Here is a 25,566-nt window from a genome sequence, read left to right on the forward strand (position 1 = left end):
CATTAACTTGTCGGTATATTTGGACATACTTATAACTAATGCCTGGAATTGGTGATGCAGGCCTATCTCCCATGTATTTGTTGATGGTATCATTTATATTTGGAGTACCAAAAGAATATACCTTGTTTCCTACTGGATAAAACAAGAATTTTTATACTATCAAGTTATTTAAAAGATTTCTACGGATAAAAAAATTGAGATTCGTAATCTTGAAAATAAGACAAATTAGTGCTACAATAGATAAAATTGGCATGATAATATAAAGAAAATTAAATTATCAGTGCATGTAGGTTAAGCTCTTTTTCTATTATATGTGTAGTCTAGTATTATGCCAAGTTTGTAACTGGTATTTAATAGTGGACAAATCTTGTTGATTTGTTCATTTGGTCACTTGACGAATGTACAAATCGGATTAAGATAAAAAAACATATAGATCGGTCCTCTCCCTACATCAAGCCGTAGTGAAGTAAGATTGGGCAAGAGGAGAAGAACCAATTTATATATCGACAGAGCTTCCCCCCCCCCCCCCCCTCCTTTTACGTGAAATTAATTCATGTTAAAGATACTGGATTTATTTATGTAATTACGATGATGCATCTAGGTTTACGCTTTAAATTATGTATTTTTTAATCGATCATGTAATTAATTTTAGATTTTTTACCTGGTGAAAACACAATGATACCAACTTCTGGAGTCCGGAACCAAAATGCCCCCAAAAAAATTATTTTGAATCAAAATACCCCAACAAAAAAAAAATGTTACAAAAGTACCTTTAGCGCAAGAAAATGTCGCGCTTAAAGCACTTAACCGTAACGGCCCGGTTGACTTAACCGGAAGGACCTTTAGCGCAAGAAAATAATCGCTATAGATGAGTATGATGCTTTCATCTATAGCACATTATTTTACCGCGCTATAGTAGTCCACCATTTTCCTAACTCTTATTCCATTTTCACTCCTTTTACGTTAGTTTAGCCGTATATTAATCATGCTTTGAGGCTCAAAAGCTTCAATATTTTATATAAACCCTACTTATATTTGTACGATAGTAAAGATAGGCTCAATACATAAAGAATACGCAATACTTTGGATTGTCGTTTTAGTGGTTGAAAAGTGCTCGAAGTCCTTTTTTGTTTGAAGACTTGTAGTCATTAACTTTACGTTATTTATCTTTTAGGGTTTCGTCTTATTTTTAAATTAATGCTTAACTTTATTTCAAATGTGTCACCTTTTTTTTTTTTAATCAATTTAGGATGTGAAACTATAAACAATAATAAAAACTAAGATAATATGTATAAATATGCAAAAAATATATAATATTTACGATAAATTGTATAACACTAATATATATACACTATCGAGGATGGGTCCCACATGTAGTATGCCGAAGACTATCCCTAGGCCTAAGGCTCATGCCATCCCCACCGCCCTCGCCATCGTCTCCATCGTCCTTTTTTCCTCTCTTAATAACCGGCGCTCCAAGTCATGATCATCTCCTCTTCTCCTCGGCCCGTGCGGCCCTTGGACTAGAACGTGCTTCTTCGGGATCTCGGTCTCGGGCACGCCGTAACCTCGGGCCGAGTTAGGTCCGGAAACTCGACCTCTTCCTCGTGGGAGTCGCCACCGGCGCCGAAGGATGAACCCGAAAAGTATATAATAATTAGTACCATTTCTTATTTATATTGAATACATTAACGTTATTTATTTAATCAAAACTCAGTGTGTCAACGGCGCCCGAATAGGCTCCGAGATGGGTCCGAGGCTCCCGAGATGGGTGTGGTAGTGAATATGAGGTAGTCTCCTAGATGAGATGTTCGTTCGAAGTCCAAGTAAAGGTTATAAAAATTAAATAAATATTTACCTTATATTGAATAAAAGTAGTTTTATGTAACGACGAAAGGTCCTATTTTATGTAACCACTGATTTGGTCCTATACAATACAACACAATACGAAAAATGTCAAAACAATACATAACAATCATCCAAACAAAGTGTTAACAACATAATAATTCATTACCAATCAACTTCTTTCAATTCATAAACAATATTTAACAACTAATAAATTCATAATCAATATTTAACAAAATAATAATTCATTAACAATTCATAAATAATTAACAAATTAACAACTCATAAACATATAACAAATTAACAATTCATAAACATTTAACAAATTAACAATTCATAAACATTTAACAAATAATGAATTAAACCAAAAAAAAAAAAAATCGGAACAAAGGCAAAAGCCACCGCCAAACCAACAAGAACAAAAAAAAATTGATTTTTTTTTTTTTGAAAAATAGCAAGGATTAAATGTTAAGCATGCTTAGAATATAATGTATATAACAAAATAATAACAAAAGTTCATAGTAGAAAACCTTAATCGAAGATTTTTTGTAGAGTTATTTTAATCGAGTTGTACGCCGCTTTTCCCCAAAATTCGAACTTAGAGACTTTCGCCCTCGACTAATATACCGAATCTAAACTTTCCGTACGAAATTTAATAAAAATGACGTTTTTGGATGTGGGGACCACCTCGTTTTTTTCCTTCAATGGCGTTTTCTAATTTTTTTTTAAACCACCGGAGGGACCGGTGATGGAACTAGATGGGTTTTATGTGGAAGGATATAACGCGATTTTCTTTACAGGTGAGAGAATAAAGTGCTATAAGCCTTGACAAATGCTTTACGCGCTATAGTGAGAGAATAGAACTCCTATAGCGCAAGAAAATCTTAGCTTAAAGCACTTAACGGGAGCCGTTCTTAGTTAAGTCTTTAAGCCGATGTATTTTTTACTGCGCTAAAGGTACTTTTGTAACATTTTTTTTTGTTGTTGGGGTATTTTGGTTCAAAATAATTTTTTTGGGGGCATTTTTGTTCCGGACCCCCAACTTCTGCACCCGTCATGATGGCAAGTTCGCTGGCCTTCTTAAATAGGCCATTTCGACGTTTGGAAAACGTTACCTGAAGTTTGTTTTGATTTTCAATCTTCTCTATAGCAACTTTTTTGCGACCCTTACTCAACCTACTAGTACTCATTCTTAAAAATATATGATGATGATAATTTAACCAGTAGAGAATTGCTATATGATATGAACTTGTAATATAGGAGCCTAGTATTTATAGAGTTTTTCGGACATCATGTACCTAATTTGTTTTCAGTTTTGGTATGTTAGAGATGAATCTCTAGTTCATTCTTTTCGTATTCACATAGTATGAGGCAAGTGAATTTGGATATATACTTAATCATAGTGATGACTGTACTCTCCATTTTTTTCGAAGATTTTCAAAATTTACCTCTAGAATTTTTTAACATTTTTTTGCGCGGAGTGCCCTTCGTTTGGGGTTTTTAAATTTTCTTTTCTCATATTCAAATCTTAAAATTTGCTCCTTCGCTAACACCCATAGGTTAGGTGTTCGAACCCACGCGCAATCAAAATTTTAAAAAAAAATTCGCAAAGGCGAGTTTAAATTTCGCTTATCTTGGATCAAAATACTTTTGTTAAGGAATTACCAAAGTTATGCCGGACCGCATACTTATGCCTGCGGGCGTGACTTGGCATAAGTATGCCGGGTGCCATAAAAGTTTGCCCATTAAAAGTATGCCCCACCGGCATAACTTTGTGAAGGAATTATCAAAGTTATGCGGACCGCATCTTGCCTTATATAAATGACTTGCATAAGTATCTGGTCCGCATAACTTGATAATTCCTTTCACAAAGTTATCTTGGGTCCGGATAAAGTTTGCCCATTAAAAGTATGCCCACCGGCATAACTTTGTGAAGGAATTATCAAAGTTATGCTACAGGCCGCATACTTACGCCAAGTCCGCCCATAAGGCATATCTTTGCAAGCCGCCCGCATAAATGTGTAATTCCTTAACAAGTGTGTATCTTTCGTTGGCGGCATAGCGAAATTTAAATCGCCTTGCGAATTTTTTTTAAAATTTCGATCACGTGGGTTCGAACCGGAACCTATGGGTGTTAGCCGAAGGGCAAAATTTAAACATTTCAAATATGAGGGCAAAATTTAAAGACCACCCCAAAGAAGGGCAATTCGCGACCGTGCCCATTTTTTAACGGGTCTTCGACATATATATACATCTTTAGAAATATTTACGAAACGTGACGATAGTTTTATATTTACAAAACATAACATTACAAATCCTATACAAAACATGCTTTATATTTTTTTTTTTTAAAAAAATTTTAATTATTTTTTATTTTTTAAAATTTATTTTTATTTTTTAAAAAAATTAATATTATTTTTTTTTGCTCAAAAACTTATGTATGAAAGTTGTATGAAATGTGTATATCTCGCTCAAGACTTAAAAAGTTTGCTCAAAATTTAGTGTATGAAAAATGTATTTAAATGTGTATATCTCGTTCAAGGCTTAAAAAATCCGCTCAAAATTGTGTTTATGAAAACAATATGAAATTTGTATCTTGCTCATGTCTTAAAATTTCGCTCACATTTTCATGTATAAAGTTCATGTTAGATTTACCTTAAAATTAATACAACTACAACAACATTGTATATAACTTTGATACAACATTCAAGACTTAAAATAATCGCTCAAATTTTTGTGTATGAAATGTGTATATCTTGATCAAGGCTTAAACATTATGCTTAAAATTTTATGCATGAGAATGGTATGAAATGTGTATATCTTCCTCAAGACTTAGAATTTCATTCACATTGTTTGTATATAAATTTCATATTAGGTTTCCGGAAAATTAATACAACTACAACAACATTGTAACAATTTTCATACAATATTCAAGGCTTAAAGTTTTAAACTCAAAATTTTGTATATGAAAATTATATTAAAAATTTTGCTCACACATACACATTTCATACAACTTTCATACACAGAAATATGAGGTAATTTTTTAAGCCATTGAGCAAAAAAAAAAAATTAATATTTAAAAAAATATATATAAAAAATATTTTTTTTAAAAATAAAAATATTTTTTTAAAAAATAAAAATATTTTTTTTAAAAAAAATATTTTTTATAAAAAATATATATATTTTCTGAAAAAAATAAAAAAAACGAAAAATATATATGAAAATCCGTCATGTTTTGTAATATATCGTTATGTTTTGTAAATAAGGAAAACTATCGTTACGTTTCGTAAATATTTCTCCTTAACATGTATATATACGTAGTTTTCCCTTTTTTAATTGTGAAGTAAGTCGAATTTTAGGCCCACAGACACATGGTGATTGATTTGGGTCTAAGATTATTAGTATTTGATAATCTCTTAATAATATTTCTGAATTTGCAAATGGATGAATCATGAATATGTGTCCTATTCAGTTTACGTTGATATTCTCTTTATTTTTTGTTATTTCCATTTTTGCTAATATTCCATTTGTCGCGGAAAATTATGACATGTCTCGTTGTTCATTGAACGAGCAAAGATACATGACAATTATCTTTATATATAAGATCGTCTCAATCTATTATTTAACCAGCTAATATAAGCACTGATTATATGAATGTTTATATTTTCGAATATAGGCATAATCACAAATATTGTTTTAGTGAAAGGTAATAGTTCTTCTCAACCCAATAAATTAAGATGTGAATTTAGTTTTTTTAAACCTGTAAATAGTATGGAAATAACATATATTTTTTTTTTACATTCCCTTTTTACACAAAAGGGAAAAGAATCAACTTTCTTATCTTGGCAAATACAATTTAAAAGAAAAAGAAACTAATAACCTTTGAAATCAAATTATTTTGGTTTCTTAATATATGGATGAATGTCACAATAAATAAGTCCATAACAATTTCGATATCCGATATAGGTTATGCTACTAGGGCCATACAAATTACAATTTAATTTGGATCTGAATTATTATAAGTGATGCTGGAACATTACGTCATGGTAAAATTAATATTGCAAAAGCCTAACTGCAGAAAAAATAAATGGAAAGAGTATGTAGGTTATACTTATCTTAGTTTCTTTTGAATCATTGAAAGTTATAGGTCATTTTAGTGAGACATCAATGATTTATACACGTTATACCAAATTCAAAAGCAATAACGAAATTAGAATCCGTAATATGTGTCTGCTCTGACATCTTATAGTGTAATCATCTCATCTAAAAGTTTAAATCATTAATTTTTATCTACTAATTACTTAATATATTCTCGATAAGCAATTTTATTTTGCACGTACGCTAGTAGAAGTAAACCTGTTATCCGGTTTGAACCGGACCGAACCAGTACCCGGTTAACAAACCAGAACCGGCCACCGGTTCCGGTTTACCTATTAAAAAATCGGAACCGGACCGGTCCGGTTCGAAACTGTCCAAAACCTCTTTTTTTTTTTTTTTTTGTATAGTATATATATATTATAGTATTTATTAGTATATTGTAGGTATATTTACATATGTAATATAAGTTTATAAGTAAAGTTTATATATTTTTACATAATTAACAATCTACAACATATACGTGTATATATATATATATATATTAAGTTATATGCTTAAGTTATACTACATATACCTAAAATATACTAAGAATATAAGTATATACTTAGGTTATATAACTTTTAAATATATATATATATATATATATATATGTTTAAGTTATATGTATACTATATATACTTATAACTTATATATATATGTTTAAGTTATATGTATACTTATAAGTTATAACTTATATATTATAACTTAAGTTATTTATAGCTTAAGTTTTTTCTAAGTTTATAAATTCGTATTTTATAAATTAAGTATATTTATATTTAACCGGTCCGGTTCCGGTCCCAAAAAAATCGAAACTGGACCGGCATATATTAAACGGTTGACCTGAACCGATTCCACCGGTTCCGGTTCCGGTTTTACCGGTCCGGTTACCGGTTTGAACCAGTTAACCCGAACCGGTTGGCGGGCTTAGGTAGAACTCTTTTCTTTCGGGAAGGAGGAAACATTAGACCTAAAATGACCTTGTTTCTATGGAAAAAAATATAATTAGGGCTTCAAAGATTAAAAGAAAATGACAATGTTAAATGAACCAACATAGTAAAATAGAGAAGTCTAGATTTCTAGTAGATTATTCTATAATCTATCGTTAATTCTAAAAATGATTATTTCGTGTTTAAAATCAATCACGTCTTTGTAGCAACTATGTATACCTGGTACGATTTGATAAAATATGCAGGCATGCATACTGCAATTCTTTTTAATTTTTTAATATCTTGATATATGTTAGTTACATATAATTATCAGTTCTCACAAATTTTACGAACTTATCTAAGAGACCTTTTCATTACTTCTTCAGAAGAAATACTAAATAATAAATTAAACGACGAAATTTTATCTCTAGATAATAAGCTAACCTTAGATAATTAAATCAAACCATTATGTCTATGATTGATTCCTGTTGGAATTCAAACTAGGCACTTGCTACCACTTTATTGTAAGTAAAAGGAGAGTAACACAATTCATAGGATAAAATCTTACAAGACAACAAAAGGTGAAAGAGAGATAAACATAAAGCTTACTGATAACATTATGAAAAACTCCGTACTCTTAAACCGACACGGGACTGATAACATATATGACTAAAATTAAATTACTGAGTTCGAATGAATCATAGCTGATAAACAATATAGGCTGATTCAAAAGACACGCACTTAGGATAAGTCAAATGACAAATGAACCTTGATGCTTAATCATGCTTTTCATATTTAAGTTTTAATTTTATTTCCAACAATTCCATGATGCACTAGGAATGAATTTGAACTACTTGGGAACTACGGAAGAGGTAGATCCACTGGCCCTACTAGCAAAGGGTGCACCAAAATTGAGTCCTCCAGAAACCCTATTTTGAAATGGGAAAGAGCCATATGAAGAGCTTGCCCTAGCACCATTAGTAGGAGCCAATGCACTTCCAAATGTGAGAAATGGTAATGCATTATTAGTCACCATTTGTTGGTGTTGTGCCTCTTTTTCAACTTTTTGCTTTAGAGCTTCCAATGCCTCCTTTAGTTGTTGGAGTTGAAAAAGGTTAAGTTCGTCAACCGGAGCTTCCCACCAATGACCATTAGCTCTCCTCCTGATTGCTTCTAGGGATTCTCCGCGATTTTTTTCCATCTGGAGAATTCCCTCGATGTTCGTGAGCTCCAGATTGAGCTCACGAACACTAGCATTTCGATGAGCCACAATGAGTTGGTTGTGGCCATCATTATTTGGTGGGGGGTTCCTCGCGAGGAACCTATCCACCACCGAGTCTACACAAGGGTGGCCGAATGAGTAAACTTTCTTGCCAGGAGAAAATACCACAATGACAATTTCAGCACCACATAGTGTACAAAGTTCACTAGCCTTCTTGAAGAGACCAGCACGACGCTTAGAGAAAGTCACTTGTAAGTTACTCTCATTTTGCATTTTCACCATGGCAACCTTTTGACGACCTTTGCTCCTTCTTGGCATGGCTAAATTAACTCTCAAGATCTGATAAACTGGGGAATTATACTGGTTTTGGGTCTCAAACACCAAGAGCTTTATATAAGAAATTGAGGAATTGCATTTTCTTTGTCATTGTATTAGAAAATGGATTCAAATAACTTGGAAGTGTAGCAATTTATGTTCTTTCTTTTTTTGTAGGATTTGAACCAAACCCATTTTGCCTCCATTCTTTGTCTCGTTAGCGCTAGTCCTTAATGATCATAATTAGACAATTATGTTGTTGAATTGCACTTGACCACCACTTTATTTGAGTACACATTGAAGAAAAGTATTAAAAAGGAAAATATTAAATGTATCAGCATAACCTTTTATTTAATCACTTTATTTGAGTACAAACTGAAGAAAACTATTAGTAAAAAAGAAAATATCGTATGATCAGTATATAACCTTCCATTGTGATAAGATATTATCGTCTTGTTCTTGTTTGACGAAAATTAATTTAAAACTTAGGAGTCCAGATATTATTTTCTTTTTTTAAAGAATTTGGACCAAATTCATTTGGCCTTCATTCTTTGTCTATTCTTTGTCTCGGTGGCGATAGTCCTTAATTATCATAATTAGACAATGCATATTTTTCTTAATCAGAATTATGTTATTGGATTGTACTACTGCAGACCAAAATTGGATTTGAAAGAGCCAGCCAGAGAAAAGAAGCGTTCAGATAATACCTTGAATCCTAATCTCATCTACTGAAAAAGGGAGCTGATAAAAAAAATGAGTAAATTCAGCTAATCCTCTTATCCCACCAACAAAGAATTGGCGCGAATGCCCTTCAAATGCGCTGGTCTTTAATTTTTGCCCCCGTAATGCGTGGTCTTTAATATTTGCCTAATCTAAGCTAAAAAGATAATAAGAAAAAGACTTTACTATCCCTACCCATAACATATAAAAATCTAAAAGTACGTAATGAACCCCAAACATCCAATTAAACCTATCTATCATTTCAACAACAAACCTTTCAATCGTTCCATCGTTCCAACATTTCACTTAGGAGAAATCTCCATTGATTTCTTCTTCAACATCGAAAAAGATAAAATATATAATATATAGCGTTTCAAATGAATGTAATTCAACTCAATTTCATGCTTTATTAAGTTTAGATTTGTTAATATTTGAAAATAACAACAAATCATCTTCTATGAACTAAACAATGATATGCGGTTGAGATTGACATTAACGAATCATAATTTTACTCAACAACATAGAATTGATCAAATTTATTGCTTTGTTCGATTTTTATTAGTTTATACGTTCCATTTGATTAGTATACAATGCTCAATGACTTAGACTTGAAATTATAGTAACTTCGGACAAAAAATAATCGGTGCAAAGTTAATAAACAAGTATGGGAGGAGAGCGAAGTTTACTTTACAAAAGAACAAAGTATCTTGTTAGAGGCAAATTTCATTTTCATAAGCAAAATAAAAAAAATACACAAGTATTAAGAATTAGACAAGTATCCGGGAGGAGGCGAAGTTTACATTAGAAAAGAACAAAAGTATCTTTTAGCGGCAAACTTTCATTTTTATGAGCAAAATAAAAATTTACGCAAGTGTTAAGAACTAGAAAAGTATGTCGGAGGAGGCGAAGTTCACTTTACAAAAGAACAAAGTATCTTTGTTATAGGCAACTTTCATTTTCATAAGCAAAATAAAAAATTACACAAGTGTTAAGAATTAGACAAGTATGCGGAGGAGGCGTTAATTTCACTTTACAAAAGAACAAAGTATCTCGTTAGAGGCAAGTATGTCGTTAGAGGCAAACTTTCATTTTCATGAGCAAAACAAAAATTTACGCAAGTGTTAAGAACTAGAAAAGTATGCCCGGGAGAGCGTGTTCACTACAAAAGAACAAAGTATGTATCTTTGAGGCAACTTTCATTTTCATAAGAAAATAAAAAAAAACACAAGTGTTAAGATTTAGACAAGTCTCTAGAGAAAGTTCTCTTTACAAAAAGAACAAAATATCTTTATAGCGGCAAACTTTCATTTTCATAAGCAAAATAAAAAAATACACAAGTGTTAAGAATTAGACAAGTCTGCCGGAGGGGGCGAAGTTCACTTTAAAAAATTACAAAGTATGCTGTAGAGGCAAACTTTCATTTTTCATAACCAAAACAAAAAAATACACAAGTGTTAAGAATTAGACAAGTCTCACGGAGGGGCAGAAGTTCACTTTAAAAATTACAAAGTATGCGAGAGGCAAACTTTCATTTTCATAACCAAAACAAAAAAATACACAAGTGTTAAGAATTAGACAAGTGGGAGAAAGTTCACTTTAAAAATTACAAAGTATGCCGTGAGAGGCAAACTTTCATTTTTCATAACCAAAACAAAACATTATTAACAAAACAACACCAAAAACACATAAGATTGCATAAAAATCAAAATTATTAACAAGAAAACACCATAAAAACCAAGCACACATAAATTAACTTAATTCATGAAGTTATCTTAGGAACAATAACTTTATTTAATCCGGCATAACCGATTTCAAAAAATCAATAACTGCTTAGGACCAGGCATATGTTGCCTCAAACAAACACATTCTTCACAAAAAAACCGTATTATTAAATAAAAAACGAAGAACAACATAAAACGAATTACGAAATGCTGCAAAACTTCAATGATTCAACAAAGAGAAAACCAAACGCATATCAAAATCAACTAAAACATATTACGACATTCATAATACGACATTCAAAAAACTAAAATATATACATGGGGAATGAAACTAAAGTTCAAAAAATCATACGAGACACTATAACAAGACATTATCATTTTAAATAAAAAAGGATCAATTAAATATAAAAAACGATGAAGACAAAGATATTAATTCAACAAATAACAATTTAACATAAAAACAAATATTGAAACGAGCAAAAGATCCAAATTCGTACCTACGTTTTAAAGCATATGAGACAAACACAAAACGAGAGGAGGAAAGAAGAAGCAAAAAAAAAAAAAAAAAAGGGGGCAAATGACGAAATAAAAAGGATTTTAATGGGGTAAGGATAATTTCGTCAAAAAACTTTCATTAAAACAAGAAGGACAAAATTTAAAGAAGACATAAATGAGGGCAAATATAAAGACCGGCCAAAAGAGAAGAAGCACTCGGCAAAAAAAAAAGACAAAGAATCTTGTATAAAGAGCATCTACGTAAGCACGATTATATGACCAATCATAGATGCCATTGCCCACAAAATTCTCTTAGAGCCTTGCCTTGTGATTTTTTTTTTCACTGAGCGAGATTCGAACCCAGAACCTCGAAGTATTTTCGGCCATTTTTTAAGGCGAAAGGCAAAAATTAAAGACCAACAATTTGAGGACAAAAATTAAACACCAAATAAGTTGAAGGACAACCGCGCTAAAAAATGAACTGAATTTAAGGGGTTAAACTCATTAAAATGTGGGTTTAAATGGGCTGATTTTACAAATGTGGGCTGAAATTGCCAACCCTAAATCATTTTTTTGCGCGGAGTGCCCTTCGTTTGGGGTGGTCTTTAAATTTTGCCCCTAATATTTGAAATCTTTAAAATTTGCTTTAACACCCACGGGTTCCGGAGTTCGAACCCGCGCTTGTGATCGAAATTTTAAAAAAATTAGCAAGGCAAGTTTAAATTTAAACTGTCTTGGGACACGGCATACTTTTGTTAAGGAATTACCAAAGTTATCTGGGCCGGCATGCACCTTATGCGCGGACTTGGCGTAAGTATGCGGTGGTACTTTTTTGATAATTCGCTTCGCAAAGTTATGCGGGTGCGGCATAAAAAGTTTACTTCGATAAAAAGTATGCTACAGCGAGCGCCAAGCATGAAGGAATTATCAAAGTTATGCGGACCCCGACACTCTGTGCCTTGTAGGGCGGACTTAGCGTAAGTATCTGGGTCGTAACGCGATAATTCCTTCCAATATCCTGGTCGGCATAAAAGTTTGCCCATTAAAAGTATGCCCCGGCGTAACTTTGTGAAGGGAATTATCAAAGTTATCACGACGCGACAAGATCTTATGCCGAATCGGCAAATAAATATGTAATTCGCTTATGTCAGGTATCTTGTTAGCGGCGTAAGCGAAATTTAAAGCTAAGCATGAATTTTTTTAAAATTTTGATCACAGGTGATTCGAGCACGCGGAGTCACTGTAACCTATTGTTAAAGCAAAAGCGTTTAAACATTTCAAGGATATGAAAATTTAAAAAATTGCCCCAAAAGAAGGGCAATTCTGCGAATTGCCCACCCTAAATCTGATAGTAAGAGAATCCTAGAAACCTCGCGTTTTCCCGATTGAAATCCAAAATTATCGACAATGTTCCGATGGGAAATTCATGAAAAGTACGCAGATTTCTGGTAGACATTTTCACATTAATTAAGGCTTATGATGGAATGTCATTTGCGAAGCAAGACTACACATGTAAATATATAACCGCATTTAGAATGTACAGTAAAGCACCGCAGTAAGAATGAAAGTCGAGTCCAGCAAAAAGAATCCTTTCCCTCATCAGTATGCCCATAAAGCATTCAGAATTTCACTAGTTAAACTGGAACCTAATAATCTTTGTGCTACTATATCAATGTTTCAAAATGACTACTATATGGGAATGAGGGCGCCTTCTCTAATCGCATAAAAAACGAAAAAAGATAAAATTCTTTAACAAAACATGTCCATGGGCGATAATCCCAGGATTTCTCTAAACATCTCCAATTTTACCCCTACCCCTGGTATCTATCATTTTCTTTTGCTTTCCCAATTTTTCCAGTACATAATACTTCCCAAAATCAATTAAGAAACTACATCTTCTGCAACGAAAGATCTTTCAGCTGTTGAGGATCAACCTCTGATGGTGAATGAGTAAGGGCACATTGAGCAGTTGTTGTCTTTGGAAAAGCTATAACATCCCTGATGGAATGAGATCCTGCCAAGAGCATCACCAATCTATCCAACCCATAAGCAATTCCTCCTGCAACATAATGAGTAATCACAATTTGAAGTACCACTCACTCCAGTTACCAAAAAAAAAAAAAAAGTACCACTCACTCGAACAATGCAATGATTTCTCAGGGCCAAATAACATTAAAATAGAAAGTATAAGCCTGACCAAGCAACTTGCTCTAAAAAAGTTCTAGGAATTAGTAAAAAAGCTCCACCATGTTCCAAGTTCAGGTTTGACGTTCTACTTTAGAATTATTAGCAGTAGCTATCAAAGAAAGATTATAGTTCTTTCTAGAATTGTAATTTAGTGGCCTGTGGCATCCAAGCATTGTCTTTGACTTCGGAGGGACAGATCTATTCCTCAAGGCCAGGACACAATAGAAGTTCAAATCCACCTTAATTGTGTCATAGCGGATAAGGAAGGTAGGTCTTCATAAAATATAGTATTCACATACAAACTCCGTAACATTTGATTAGCAGAAAGAGTTTGCCTCATGCCAGTAAATAAAATGTCAAAACAACAGAAAGCATTCTGCAATACCGTGTGGAGGAGCACCCATGTCCAGAGCCTCCAAAAGATAGCCAAATTTTGCTTCAGCCTGCCACAAATGAGACAACATATACATGTTAATTTCAATTGACTCGCTGGAAAATTGGTTCCAAGTCTGTCAGACTTCAGCAAAGATCAAGAACAGCATCAAATGCACTCGATTTCCCTCATAAATAAGAACTTATACCATCAGTGTTCCAAGTCTGTCAGACTTCAGCAAAGATCAAGAACAGCATCAAATGCACTCGATTTCCCTCAAAAATAAGAACTTATACCATCAGTGACCCTAACCTTGGCCAGCTGTACGCACAAAACCACAATCCACAAATCACCCTTCCTTTTTATACTAACTAACTTGCCTCTCTATGTTTCCAGTAAGATTTTAGACTCATAAAGTGCAAATATAGTACCATGTGTAAGTAGACTAAAACAAAAGATTCAAGGAAAAATCAAATTACAAAATGATTTAACAATAAGAAAAGTACATAATCTGGTCTATTTTATAAACAAAAAGGTTCTTTCCTGGACAATCACTGGATGCAATGCAAACCAAAGGAGTCAGCTTACCTGTTCTCGGGAAATGCCAACAATATTGAGAACCTTCTCTTGGACATCACGCTTGTAAATTCTCAAGCTTCCTCCGCCAATCTAATTCAAGATATAAGTAGCAATATAATATAATTATTTTCATCACATTATTATATTCTATCACTCAAGCAGCTAGTAAAGAGAACGCGAATTTATGTACCTCAACACCATTGTAAACCATGTCATAAGCTAAAGCACGGGCAGAAGAGAGGTCATTTACATCTTCTGGATTAGGTGCAGTGAAAGGATGATGCAAGGCCTGTAAGAAAATTATGGTCTTCACTTAACGAGATATCGTAACAGAGAAACAGATTAGTCTTTGAGAAAATGACACCATCTGATTGACACAACTTAGATGCAAGATCGAGGATATCCTTGCCAGAACAGTCCTAATAATCAATGTAAGGAACTGCTTTGCTCATGTTCTTTAAAAGCAGAGACATACAAATTTCTGGTATCTTCGAAAAGAAGAAATGTGACAACTTGTCACACATCTAAAAGTTCTATTTGAGTTTTCTCAATTTTACAAGTAAGCAATAGTTTTCTAGCTACTGGTGAGAGTTCTGGCGGTAGAATTCTTGATTGCTATGGATTTATTGACCTGCGCCTCCTAGGTATTGGAAATGGAATGTATACTAGAGAAAATCAGGGTAGGATCATGACAAAAAAAAAATTGGCCATTGAGAACAGGGTTGTACCTCTCAGGCTAGTAAGGTAAGAACAATACCACATAAAATAATTGTGAAGCTCGTAATAACCAACAAACAAGACCAAGTATGCAGTAGCATTAAATGTAACATTGAGTTCTTTTGGTGTTCTTATTCCTTCTGTTTGATAATTAAACATTGAGTTCTTCCTTGATTTTCTTTCATGGACCTCTTGCGTCATTAAGGGCACAATACCTCACAATAATAAAGGACACCTTGGGCTTGCTAATTTACTTCTCAATATTCAAAAGCAGACCACCTAAGGCCAAGAAGCAAAATGACTAATGGACTGACTGTGCACATACATCATGGTAGATAATTCAAGGCACCATACCTCAAGTCTCTGTTCTGAGTCATTCCACTCAAACATTGGGAAGTCGGTCACCCAAAGTATTGAATGCCTGGACTAGATATAGACAAAAGAAAGATGGACATTAGGACATACAAGATGCCAGTCATGAACCTCTCTTCTACAGATATGCATATATGTTGACCCAAATTGGAACATCAGAAACTCACGTTGTCAATCAAACCCAGTTCATGTGCTACATATGTTCTCAGACGATCCAATGTTTTATTGACTTCTGTGTGGTGACCAACAGCAAACAAGATGAGATCATCTGGTACCGCAGAGAACTGATTCAGCAATTCCTCTTTCTTTGCCGGATCCAAACTAGAAACCAGAGGGGGGATCCCTTCAATGCTCCCTGAGAAATTCACAGTAACCAATTTATGTCAAGAGAAACTTTAAGGTACATCCACATAACTTGAAGCCTCAATATGGTCCATATCTCCTGTACCTAATGTTTCTTCGTCAAACATACTTTATTGGAGGTTATGGATGTGTAACTTTTGTGGGGAAGGGCGGAAAGTCTTGTTTGTATGGAAATTATTGAGCAAAATCTCTTTCATTGCGGGAAGTAGACTACCCCAAAAAAATTACTGAACTTAAAGAAGAACGTCATATACGGCTAAAAGAGAACCAGAAGTAAAACTACACAAAATATATCATTAACGCTCGTTGCCAATAAGAGAACTTCCATTACCGTCATTCAAGACCTTTAAAAAAGGCAAACCCTTTGCTCCAGATTTGATTGCTTCTTTGTAAAGGTCGCCTTTCTTCAAAGCAGTATTTGAATAAGTTTTTGTCCCAGAAGGCACACATAAGGCCTTAATAATTCCTCCACTTGCTAAGGTATCTGAGAAAACCTTGAATGTGGTATTGGAGAAAATGCTGGACACCTGCATGTCAAACAAAACAAGTATCATCAGCTATAGGGTGGCATCACAAATTTGAAGTATTTAGTTAAATTTCTTCATAGTAAGCATCTTTGGAAATAATACAACTACATAGACAAGGAGTGGGAGTTTTAACATAGAAGCAGTGAGCTTGTAGACTAAGATACTCTTAACTCTATCAGTTGTACAGATTAAAGAGCAAAATCTTAAAATATACTAATTCTAAGAAAGTGAACTGGATCATAATCTAACTTAATTGGTATGAACCCACACCCCCCCCCCCAAAAACCCCAACCCCCAAGCCAAAAGTGTAAGAGAAAGAATAAGGTATATCAACAAGCCAACAACTACACATTCATCGTAGGAAAGAAAGAAAAAGTACATTGCCAAGAAAAACAGAAACAAAGAAGAACAAAGATCTATATTGGAGTCAGCAGAAAAATTACATCTCGCAATTCAACATCAAAACGAGTATCTGGTCTGTCTGAACCATATTGACTCATTGCTTCGGCATATGTAAGCCGTGGAAAAGGGTTTGGCAGTTGGACGCCTTGGATTTCCTGAAAGAGCTGCAATAAAAGATGTGATCATTCACTTGTTTTGAATTTATTTATTTTTGATAGATAGGTAAAAATTCACTTGTTTTGAACTTCTTACTGTGCAAAGACAAACTAAATAAAAACAACCTCATCAAGAACTTAAGAAAATCATCCCATGAATTTCTGACAAGTGATAACACACTCTTTTAAAACATGAAATGCCTGCTTAGCAATTTTTAAACGAAATTGTATGACGTCATTCCACTTCATCTAAAAACTTGAATTTCAAGATAGAGATAAGAGGCAAAGGCGAGGCGCCTCCAGAGATAATGTCTTAGACACTTGGTGCCTTGCAGGACTAGAATCACACAACTTACAATCTTTGAAGAGTGTTAAGAATTAGAAGGAAGAATAAGAGGATAGATTTTGTTGCTACCAGAAGTAATACCCATATGGGGAAATTGACTGATAAGCATGCATGCCATATTGTAAATACTATAAGTAATTTGGACAGGTCATATGCAGTAAACCAAAAGGAAAGAGAATTTTAAGTTCTTAGTTACTTAGTTTCCACTGCGTATCACAGCTTACATTTTAAAGCTATATATCCCAGGCTCAGCAATTACACTAATGTCTCTGTAAAAGAAGACGTTCAATGCACAGCTTTTTTCCTGGCAACCGTGGTGTCCAGGACAGCTTGCCTGGACCTCGACTAATTCCACGGGGTGTTTGCTATCTCACACCAGCACAGATCGCCGGGTAACTTTATCCACCAAGGCTTAGACAGATGGGAAGAAATCACCAAATGTTTTTGCCTCAATGCACACTAAGGGAGGAATACCAAAAGAGAATCCTAGAGCAGCTTAATATTTTCTTGCAGGAAAAACTTCCTTTAAGATATACATAGGGCTCGAGTTGCTTTATGTGCAATGTGACTAACGTCCCATAGCTCAACCTCTAGCACCATTTTCCTATCTTACCAAATCTGTAGCCATCACTAGTACCGGCACCCATACTCCTAGGATCGGCACCCAAAGGCGGATCCAAGATTCGTAAGTTCCAGGTGCCACAACTGCTTTGAAAGTAGACGATTTTTTTAAAAAAAAAATTATCTTTATTACATAGGGACAGGGGAAGGGGAAATGGGGAGGGGATTGCAGGTGGGGATCGAACTCTCATCAACAATGTGAAAGTTCAGGTAACCAATCAACTGAACTACTAAGATTCCCCAAAGTAGACGTGCTACTATTTAAACGGTGTAAATACAGGAAACATTTGTTCGATTTGATCAAATTTGGGCTTCAGCTCGAGTTATTCGTCTTTTCAATTTAATTTATATAAAGAAATAATCTTTATAACAAACAGATAAATGGACATAGAAAAAATCATGCTCAGATCTGTACATCAACTTAAGCTTAATAGCATAACTTTTAATACATAAAGAAGATTTTTTTTTTTCTTTCTAAATCAGCGTTATGACACGAAACTAGGACTCAATATACCCATTTCTTTTCAATTTTAATAATAATAGTCATTTAAATAAAAACAAAGCAACTTATAAAATTAAAGATAAGAAGCAACGATGAGGGAGAAGCTGAGGCAGCTGGGATAAGTCAGTTACTAAAATTTAACAGAGGGAGAGAAGAAGATTTGTATGAAGAAGGAAACTATTTATATAACTTATGCTTAAAATAAAAAAGGAAGAAAAAAGAAAATCAACAAAAGTTGCTAAATAGGCCACCAAAGTGAAGTAATCAGATTCGAACTTGGGTCTCCAGGACGGGGAATCAGACATTCAGCCGCTGGCACCATGCACTTCCTTGTTACTCCGGGTGGCAGGAAACTTATTTATACAATTCCTTATACACATAAATATACCTACAGAGTTTCCACCGAAGGTCCGGGTGCCGTGGCATCCCCGCACTAACACATAGATCCGCCCCTGTTGGCACCATATGTATATTTGGTGATCTAATAAATAACTAATAAAAATGTGGCAATCATTTCACAGCTTTGTTATTTCCAGCACCTCTGGTGAAATATATTTCCCCATATGCATGTCTATGTTACATAAATTCTTCAATAGTGCAACAACTTGAGGTGCAATGCTGTAGGAAACAATACTTCTCCAGTAATGTGGCTCTTGCATTTTTTTTTTTGATCAAGTAAAGGTATTTTCATTCATAAACATGGCCAAAGAACGACCGTATACAAGGGATAAACCAAAAGATAAAGGATCTACAAAATGTGATTCTCTACAAACTCCACCCAATCCTCTATACAACTAGGAACTTTCTGATCACACCAAAAGAAAATAAGGGAGCGAAGACTACTCCTTAATTGAGAAAAACTTGACTCTATTCCTTTAAAAGCTCTCTTGTTTCTCTCATTCCAAACTACCCACATCAATGCAAAGCGGAACCAAGTTCCAAGCCCTTTGTCTTCTCCTCCTCCTCTCGCTCTTCCAACTGACCATCAACTCTTTCACAGTTCTTGGCATTGCCCAAGAAGTGTTGAACCACCCAAACATGTCCCACCACAGTCTCATGGTAAACCTACAATGTAGAAGAAGATGGTTCACGTCCTCCCCTGTCTCGTTGCACATGTAGCACCAACTGACGCAAACAACCTTTCTCTTTCTAAGATTTTCCGCCGTCAAAATCACTCCTCTAGCTAGCCAAGTGAAGAAACACACCTTCCTTACGCTGGAACCCATATGCATTACATGGAAATCAACTTCCTCCCCAACCAAAAGTTTCTCATAAAAAAAGACTTCTACAAAAACACTCCATTATTTCCTTGTCCCCGACACCACATCGGATTATCCACCGGTTGACTTGCCTATAAAGCAAATCTATCAATCTTTGAAACTCATCCACTTCCCAATCTTGAAAACCCCTTCTAAATCTCAAATCCCAAAAAGTCTCTCCGCCTTGAGTCCCCCTAATCTGTTGAATTGTCAAATCTCTTTGGCAAGATAATCTACAAACTCCGGAAATCATCTTTCAATAATATGTCCCCACCAACAGCCTCAAAAATATACCCTCGCCCATCTCCGACTTGAATGAGATATTTTCACAAAAAATATCCCATCCCTTCATGATATTTCTCCATAAACCACAACCAAAAGGCAAAGCAAAAGATCTCTGTTTTCCAGCCCCCTTTCATAATCCCATATTTGTCAACTATCACCCCTCTTCACAAAGCTTGTACCTCCACCCCAAACCTCCACATCCATTTGCCCAATAAAGCTTTATTAAAAACTTTTAAATCCTTAACTTCGAGGCCTCCCCATTTTTTAGGAGACGTGACAATGTCCCACCCCACCAAGTGAAACTTCCTTTGCCCCATCCGCCGCATCCCAAAGGAAATCTCTCTGCCTCTTTTCCAACTTATTAATGACCGAAATTGGAGCAAGAAATAAAGACAAGTAATAAGTGGGAATACTCGATAATGTGCTTTTAATAAGCACTTCTTCCCACCCTTGGACATATATCTTTTACGCCACCCTCGCTGGGGCCTTTCCTCAACCTTTCGAACAACCGGATTCCACACCGTAAGATCCTTGTTCGAGGCACCTAGTGGTAATCCGAGGTATGTAGCCTCGCAGCTCCAACCCCCCGCAATTCAAGACACGAGCAAAGTTGACCCAATGTTATTCACCTCCCCAACAGGGATAATCTCACACTTCCTCAAATTAATTTTTTAAGTCTTGATACCGCCCCGAAAACATATGAGAACTTGGCCTAAATAGTCCAATCGGGTCTCAAATCGCATCACAAAAAACCAATGTATCATCCAGCAACAATAGCGAGACACCGATATTGCCCCTACACCCCCAACCGCTGCATCAAAACCTTTCGTATAACTCCCCACATGTTTCCCCATCTATCATCCCGCTTCGCAGCTTCCATAACTAAATAAACAACATCTAAGATAGCACTTTCTCTCAAAACCCCTCGAGCTCCCCAAAAACCGCATGGATTACCATTCACCAACACGGAAAACTTTCACCGAAGAAATGCAAAAATAGACCCACTTCCTCCATTTCTCTCCAAATCCCATTTGAAACAAGATGGAATCTAGAAATTTCCAATTCATACGATCATATGCCTTCTCAACAATATCAAGTTTGCACAACACACCTCGGTACTCCTTGCTTTCTCCTTGAATCCACCCACTTCATTTGCCACCAACGCCGCATCCAAAATCTACCCTCCACAAAGGCATTTTGTGAAGTAGAAATAGTTCATCCAACACCTTCTTAAGTCTAACGAAAAGACCTTAGAAATAATCTAGCAGATACTTCCACTGTACTAATAGGTCTATAGTCCTTCATGCTCGTGGCTCCTCCCGTTTAGGAATGATGACAATAAACGAGGCATTCAAACTTTTTTCGATTTCACCCCTGTCTTGGAACTCAGCAATAGTATCCATCACATCAAATTTGACTGTATTCCAACAATGTTGAAAAAAAGCCACAGAGAAACCATCTGGGCCCGGAGCTTTGTCACCCGCACAACACTCCAACGTACTTTTTACCTCGTCCTCCTCAATTGCCCGCTCCAACCACTCATCCTCCTCCCCTCCGATTTGATTAAACACCAGACCCTCCACAGTAGGCCTCCACTCTGCTCCCTCTTTAAACAAATTTTCATAATAATCCACAACTGCTCCCTCCACTTCTTCCTTCCCCACATGGCTCACCCCATTGACCTCCACCGATTCTATAAAGTTTCTCCTTCTATTTGCAACTGCTATCCTGCGAAAGAATTTTGTATTAGAGTCGCCCTCCTTCAACCATAACGCCCTAGATTTTTGTCTCCAACTAACCTCTTGGGCTAAAGCCAAATCAGCTAGCTCCCTTTTCAACCCTTCTTTCCTCTCCTTCTCCCTCACTTCTAACTCCCTCCCCACTTCTACCCTCTCTAACTCCCCTACTTCGTTCATGGCTCTTGCATTATCAAGTTGATGCTGTTTTTATTACAATTAACACTTTCACAGTTCTTACTTCTTTCATTGACATCTAACCTTTCTAATCAAATCTTCATTGAGCTTCAGCATGTCCTCCATGGAAGTGAAAGCCATTTCAACATCTAGCTGTGTGAACTCGGGTTGTCTGTCAGCTCTCAAATCTTCATCCCTAAAGCACCTGAGAATTGCACCATACAGACTAACGTGAGTCATAAATGATGGGGTACCTGCTCATGAGCAATTTTTTTTTTCTTTATTTTAAGAATAAGATGACTTCTCTGAGGTGTCAATAAAATTATTTTGATTCACATAGTTTTTAGCGTTGAAAACGCCTGAACTTTAAATCTGGATCACCATGAACTTTGTATGCAAGAGATTTGAAGCAGAAATATCTCAAATTGCTATTATACAAATGAATTACCTTGCTATTTGGTAGTATTTATCAAAACCGGAGACCATCAACATTTGCTTGAACAGCTGCGGACTCTGGGGTAGTGCATAAAATGTTCCTGGCTTTACAAACACAACCACAAAATAAATTCCATGTCATGGAGAAATAATTAGAGAGAGAACTCCACAAATGTATTTCACTTCAAAGGTAAAAGAGCATAAGGAATAAAACAGAGAACTGGAGGAACAAGCAGCATTATTTGCAAGAAGACTCGCTACTTTTGTACCAACAACCTTCATTTTTAAAAACAGCAAATAGAGGGACCGAATAAGCAATAAAAGTACCAAAACAGAAGATAAGTGACGAATACCTGAACTCTTGAAGGAACCAAATAATCACGAGCACCTTCAGGAGTAGATCTAGATAGTATTGGTGTCTCAATCTACCTTGTAACCATGAGAATGTTGGGGTCAACACTAACAACAAAAGCCACAAAAAAATAAAAGAAAATAAAGAAGCAACATTTTCATCAAGACTAGATAACCAAATTACTTATTCACAAAAGAAAGAAGAAGATAGATATCCAAATTCTATAAAGTACATTTAGAGGGCAAACATATTACCTCAACAAAATCATGCACATCTTCTAGGTATCTTCGAAGAAGTTTCACTACTCTATGTCGCAAAATTATATTTGAGCTCATCTGTGGACGGCGCAAATCAAGGCATCGATATCTAAAAATGTGTACAAGATTAAATTCTATCGAGAAGCACTGTGTCAATATAAGAAAAGGGTAAAGAGTTTCAGGAAAAAGAAACTCTCCTCCAATGAAAAAAAGGATAGTCTTCGCAGAACACACACATATGTCAAGAAAAACAACAAGATCCAAAACAAATCAAAGATGAAATTTGATACGTGCAAGAGAGCTGGACTATGCCCTTACTATTTAATTAATATGGAGTAGTTTCTTTTTTTATGAGAAAGGTAAAGATTCTGAACTATGGCAGTATCACATCAATAGAAAAGCAATGGTAGAGAAAGAAGCAAAAAAGTGAAACGTCAAAACGCTCTTCTAGAAAAAGATGATCATTTTGAGTGCTGAAAGTTCATTTATTATTTCTGTTCTCCAGATTCCAAATAAAGTTTCAGGGGGTATTGATCAATACCTGCATGAAAATTTCAAACAGAGAACAAAAATTAGGGGAGGCTTATGCACTTCGAAACAACAACGGAGGCGAGTTTTTAGAGACCAGAGAGATTTCTCAATAGACGACTTTTAGCACCTACATAGAAACCATAAATTTCAAAATGCAACTTCTGTCCTGGAACTTTTTTCCTGTCCTGTAATTGTTCATGCATGGATTCCACCGGAAAAATATGGAGCAAATTAAAACATTAAATAATTCCATGTATTGACACAGAGGAGGGAAGGAAGGTACCAGCAAAGAGATACAAGATGAAATCTAGGGCACAGAGACTTATAAAGTTTAATAACTTCCGACGTGATCCCACCCCTTGCCCAATTCCCCATTGTGTCATTATAGAGAAAAGGTACTTTCTGTTTGAAATATATACAGATAATTTGCATTATTGGCTAACTTTCAAGTCTACAATTAGGTCCCAGAAACAATAAATCTAGTAAAATTCAAGAAACTTCTCTACAACAACAACATTTTGGGTGCAATCTCACAAGTGGGGTCTGCGGAGGGTGATGTGTGCACAGCCTTACCCCTACCTTGTGAGGACTCAAGACACTTCTATAAAAGAAAAAAGAAATGGAAGTAGTTCTTGGTTTTGACCCCTCCCTAATAAGAGTGGAGGATAACAATTAAGTCCCTCATCAACCCTCCAGACCATATTAAGAATTGGTGTGTTAAAAAGCTCCAGCCGTATATTCATCCAAAATAAAAGGGTTTGCCAGCTAGTAATTAACTTTATTGACTTTGATATACCACTCTTCCTGAGGAGTCCCAATAAATAACCCTTGCATAAATGGCTCCAGCATCAGCGAACTTCTCCAATCCAAAAAATATGACGATCGAGGAACAGTGTGCAATTAAAAATAAGTTCAAGGGAAGATGAGAATTAAGGATCCGGAAGCAGATCATGAGGTCGAATAGGAAACAGAAAAGAAAAACAAACAAAAGATTCAACAAACAGCTATAGAGCTTTCATTAGTTACCGCAATCTGATTTCCTCTTTAGCTGAATCTTTTGCATCATCTGCAGTTGTTACCAAGAAGGGCAACTTCAACCTTACTGCATTCAACACCTGGACATCCTCTGCAGCAACCTGCATACATAACCAATTAGTGGAAATATAACTTTGTTAAGCAACTAGCATTTAGAATAAATTTAGCATGATTGGATATAAGACAAAGCCACTAAACAGATCCAATCACTTAAGAAAAAATTAGAAGATCGTAAAAGCAGAAAGACAAAAGTCCTTGGGTGATAAGAACCTCAGCTTTAAGAGATTTGACTAAGGCCCTTATAAAGTTTCTGATTTAATTAGACTAGTAGTATCTAGGTACTTATTCAGAAACTTAGCACTTTAGATTAGAGGTTAATTTATCCAAAAGGAAAATGTACATCGTTTAGTCTTTCTCATGTCTTTTCAGCAACATTTAACTATTTTAACTGCAATACACATAAGAACCATACTAGTTAATCAGAAGTCCTAAAGTCCAATTACACCAATTGGATCAGTTCCGTGCCATCTCGTATGTTGTTTAGCATTCATTTTAAGGAGATGTATGGATGGATCCAAGGGTGTGGCCTGGCGGTCAATGAAGTGGGTGGAGAATGAGAATCATGAGGTCTCCAGTTCAAATCCCAGCGGAGGCAAAAGATACTAGGTGATTTTCTTCCCATATGCTCAAGCTTTGGTGGGCAGAGTTACCCGGTACCTGCGCTGGTTGGAGGCAGCAGGTACCCAGTGGAATAGTCAAGGTGCATGCAAGTTGGCCCAGACACCACTATCATTAAAAAATTAAGAGATGTATGCATACAATATGTTCGCACTGCTGAATAAAATACTTGCATCCCTCTGCATCTCAGATATTGTTTAAGAGACCGAATAAAGAAGATGCCTCATGACAAAAGCAATAGCCAGAGAAAACTGGGAAGCTAATGGAAAAGCTCTACATGACATCAAGTATGATTC

General features: G+C 35.3%; 2 protein-coding genes across 3 annotated transcripts; both read right to left on the reverse strand.

The window, feature by feature from the left end:
• Positions 1-7,758: 7,758 nt before the first annotated feature.
• LOC132062184 (agamous-like MADS-box protein AGL62) lies at positions 7,759-8,448 on the reverse strand. Its single transcript, XM_059454807.1, has one exon. It carries the CDS (start codon positions 8,446-8,448, stop codon positions 7,759-7,761), a length of 690 nt encoding a protein of 229 aa, XP_059310790.1.
• Positions 8,449-12,937: 4,489 nt separating this feature from the next.
• LOC132064783 (aspartate--tRNA ligase, chloroplastic/mitochondrial) lies at positions 12,938-24,719 on the reverse strand. 2 transcript variants are annotated; one of them, XR_009416638.1, is made up of 14 exons: positions 24,584-24,719; positions 23,024-23,135; positions 22,771-22,842; positions 22,431-22,522; positions 22,067-22,187; positions 16,943-17,065; positions 16,304-16,499; positions 15,777-15,964; positions 15,592-15,663; positions 14,711-14,809; positions 14,530-14,610; positions 14,150-14,262; positions 13,954-14,011; positions 13,382-13,440 (listed from the first exon to the last, which is right to left on the reverse strand). XR_009416638.1 is itself a non-coding variant. In XM_059457889.1 (13 exons), the coding sequence occupies exons 1-13, from the start codon at positions 24,697-24,699 to the stop codon at positions 13,271-13,273; spliced, it is 1,500 nt and encodes a 499-aa protein (XP_059313872.1). In that variant the 5' UTR covers positions 24,700-24,718; the 3' UTR covers positions 12,938-13,270. The 2 variants fall into 2 exon arrangements, 1 of the variants encoding a protein (XP_059313872.1); XM_059457889.1 differs by lacking the exon at positions 14,150-14,262 and having other exon boundaries at positions 12,938-13,440; positions 24,584-24,718.
• Positions 24,720-25,566: the final 847 nt, after the last annotated feature.

This window comes from Lycium ferocissimum, chromosome 7, assembly GCF_029784015.1.
Source record: "Lycium ferocissimum isolate CSIRO_LF1 chromosome 7, AGI_CSIRO_Lferr_CH_V1, whole genome shotgun sequence".
Taxonomy (NCBI): domain Eukaryota; kingdom Viridiplantae; phylum Streptophyta; class Magnoliopsida; order Solanales; family Solanaceae; genus Lycium; species Lycium ferocissimum.

What these genes read in the sequence shown, in the direction of transcription:
- LOC132062184 (XM_059454807.1), bottom strand. Translation starts at nt 8,448, where the DNA reads ATGCCAAGAAGGAGCAAAGGTCGTCAAAAGGTTGCCATGGTGAAAATG.
- LOC132064783 (XM_059457889.1), bottom strand. Translation starts at nt 24,699, where the DNA reads ATGCAGGTTGCTGCAGAGGATGTCCAGGTGTTGAATGCAGTAAGGTTG. An exon ending in AACTGGGTTTGATTGACAAC is followed by an intron (nt 15,664 to 15,776) that starts GTGAGTTTCTGA and finishes GTCTATATCTAG; the next exon opens with TCCAGGCATTCAATACTTTG. An exon ending in TGGTTTACAATGGTGTTGAG is followed by an intron (nt 14,611 to 14,710) that starts GTACATAAATTC and finishes ATCTTGAATTAG; the next exon opens with ATTGGCGGAGGAAGCTTGAG.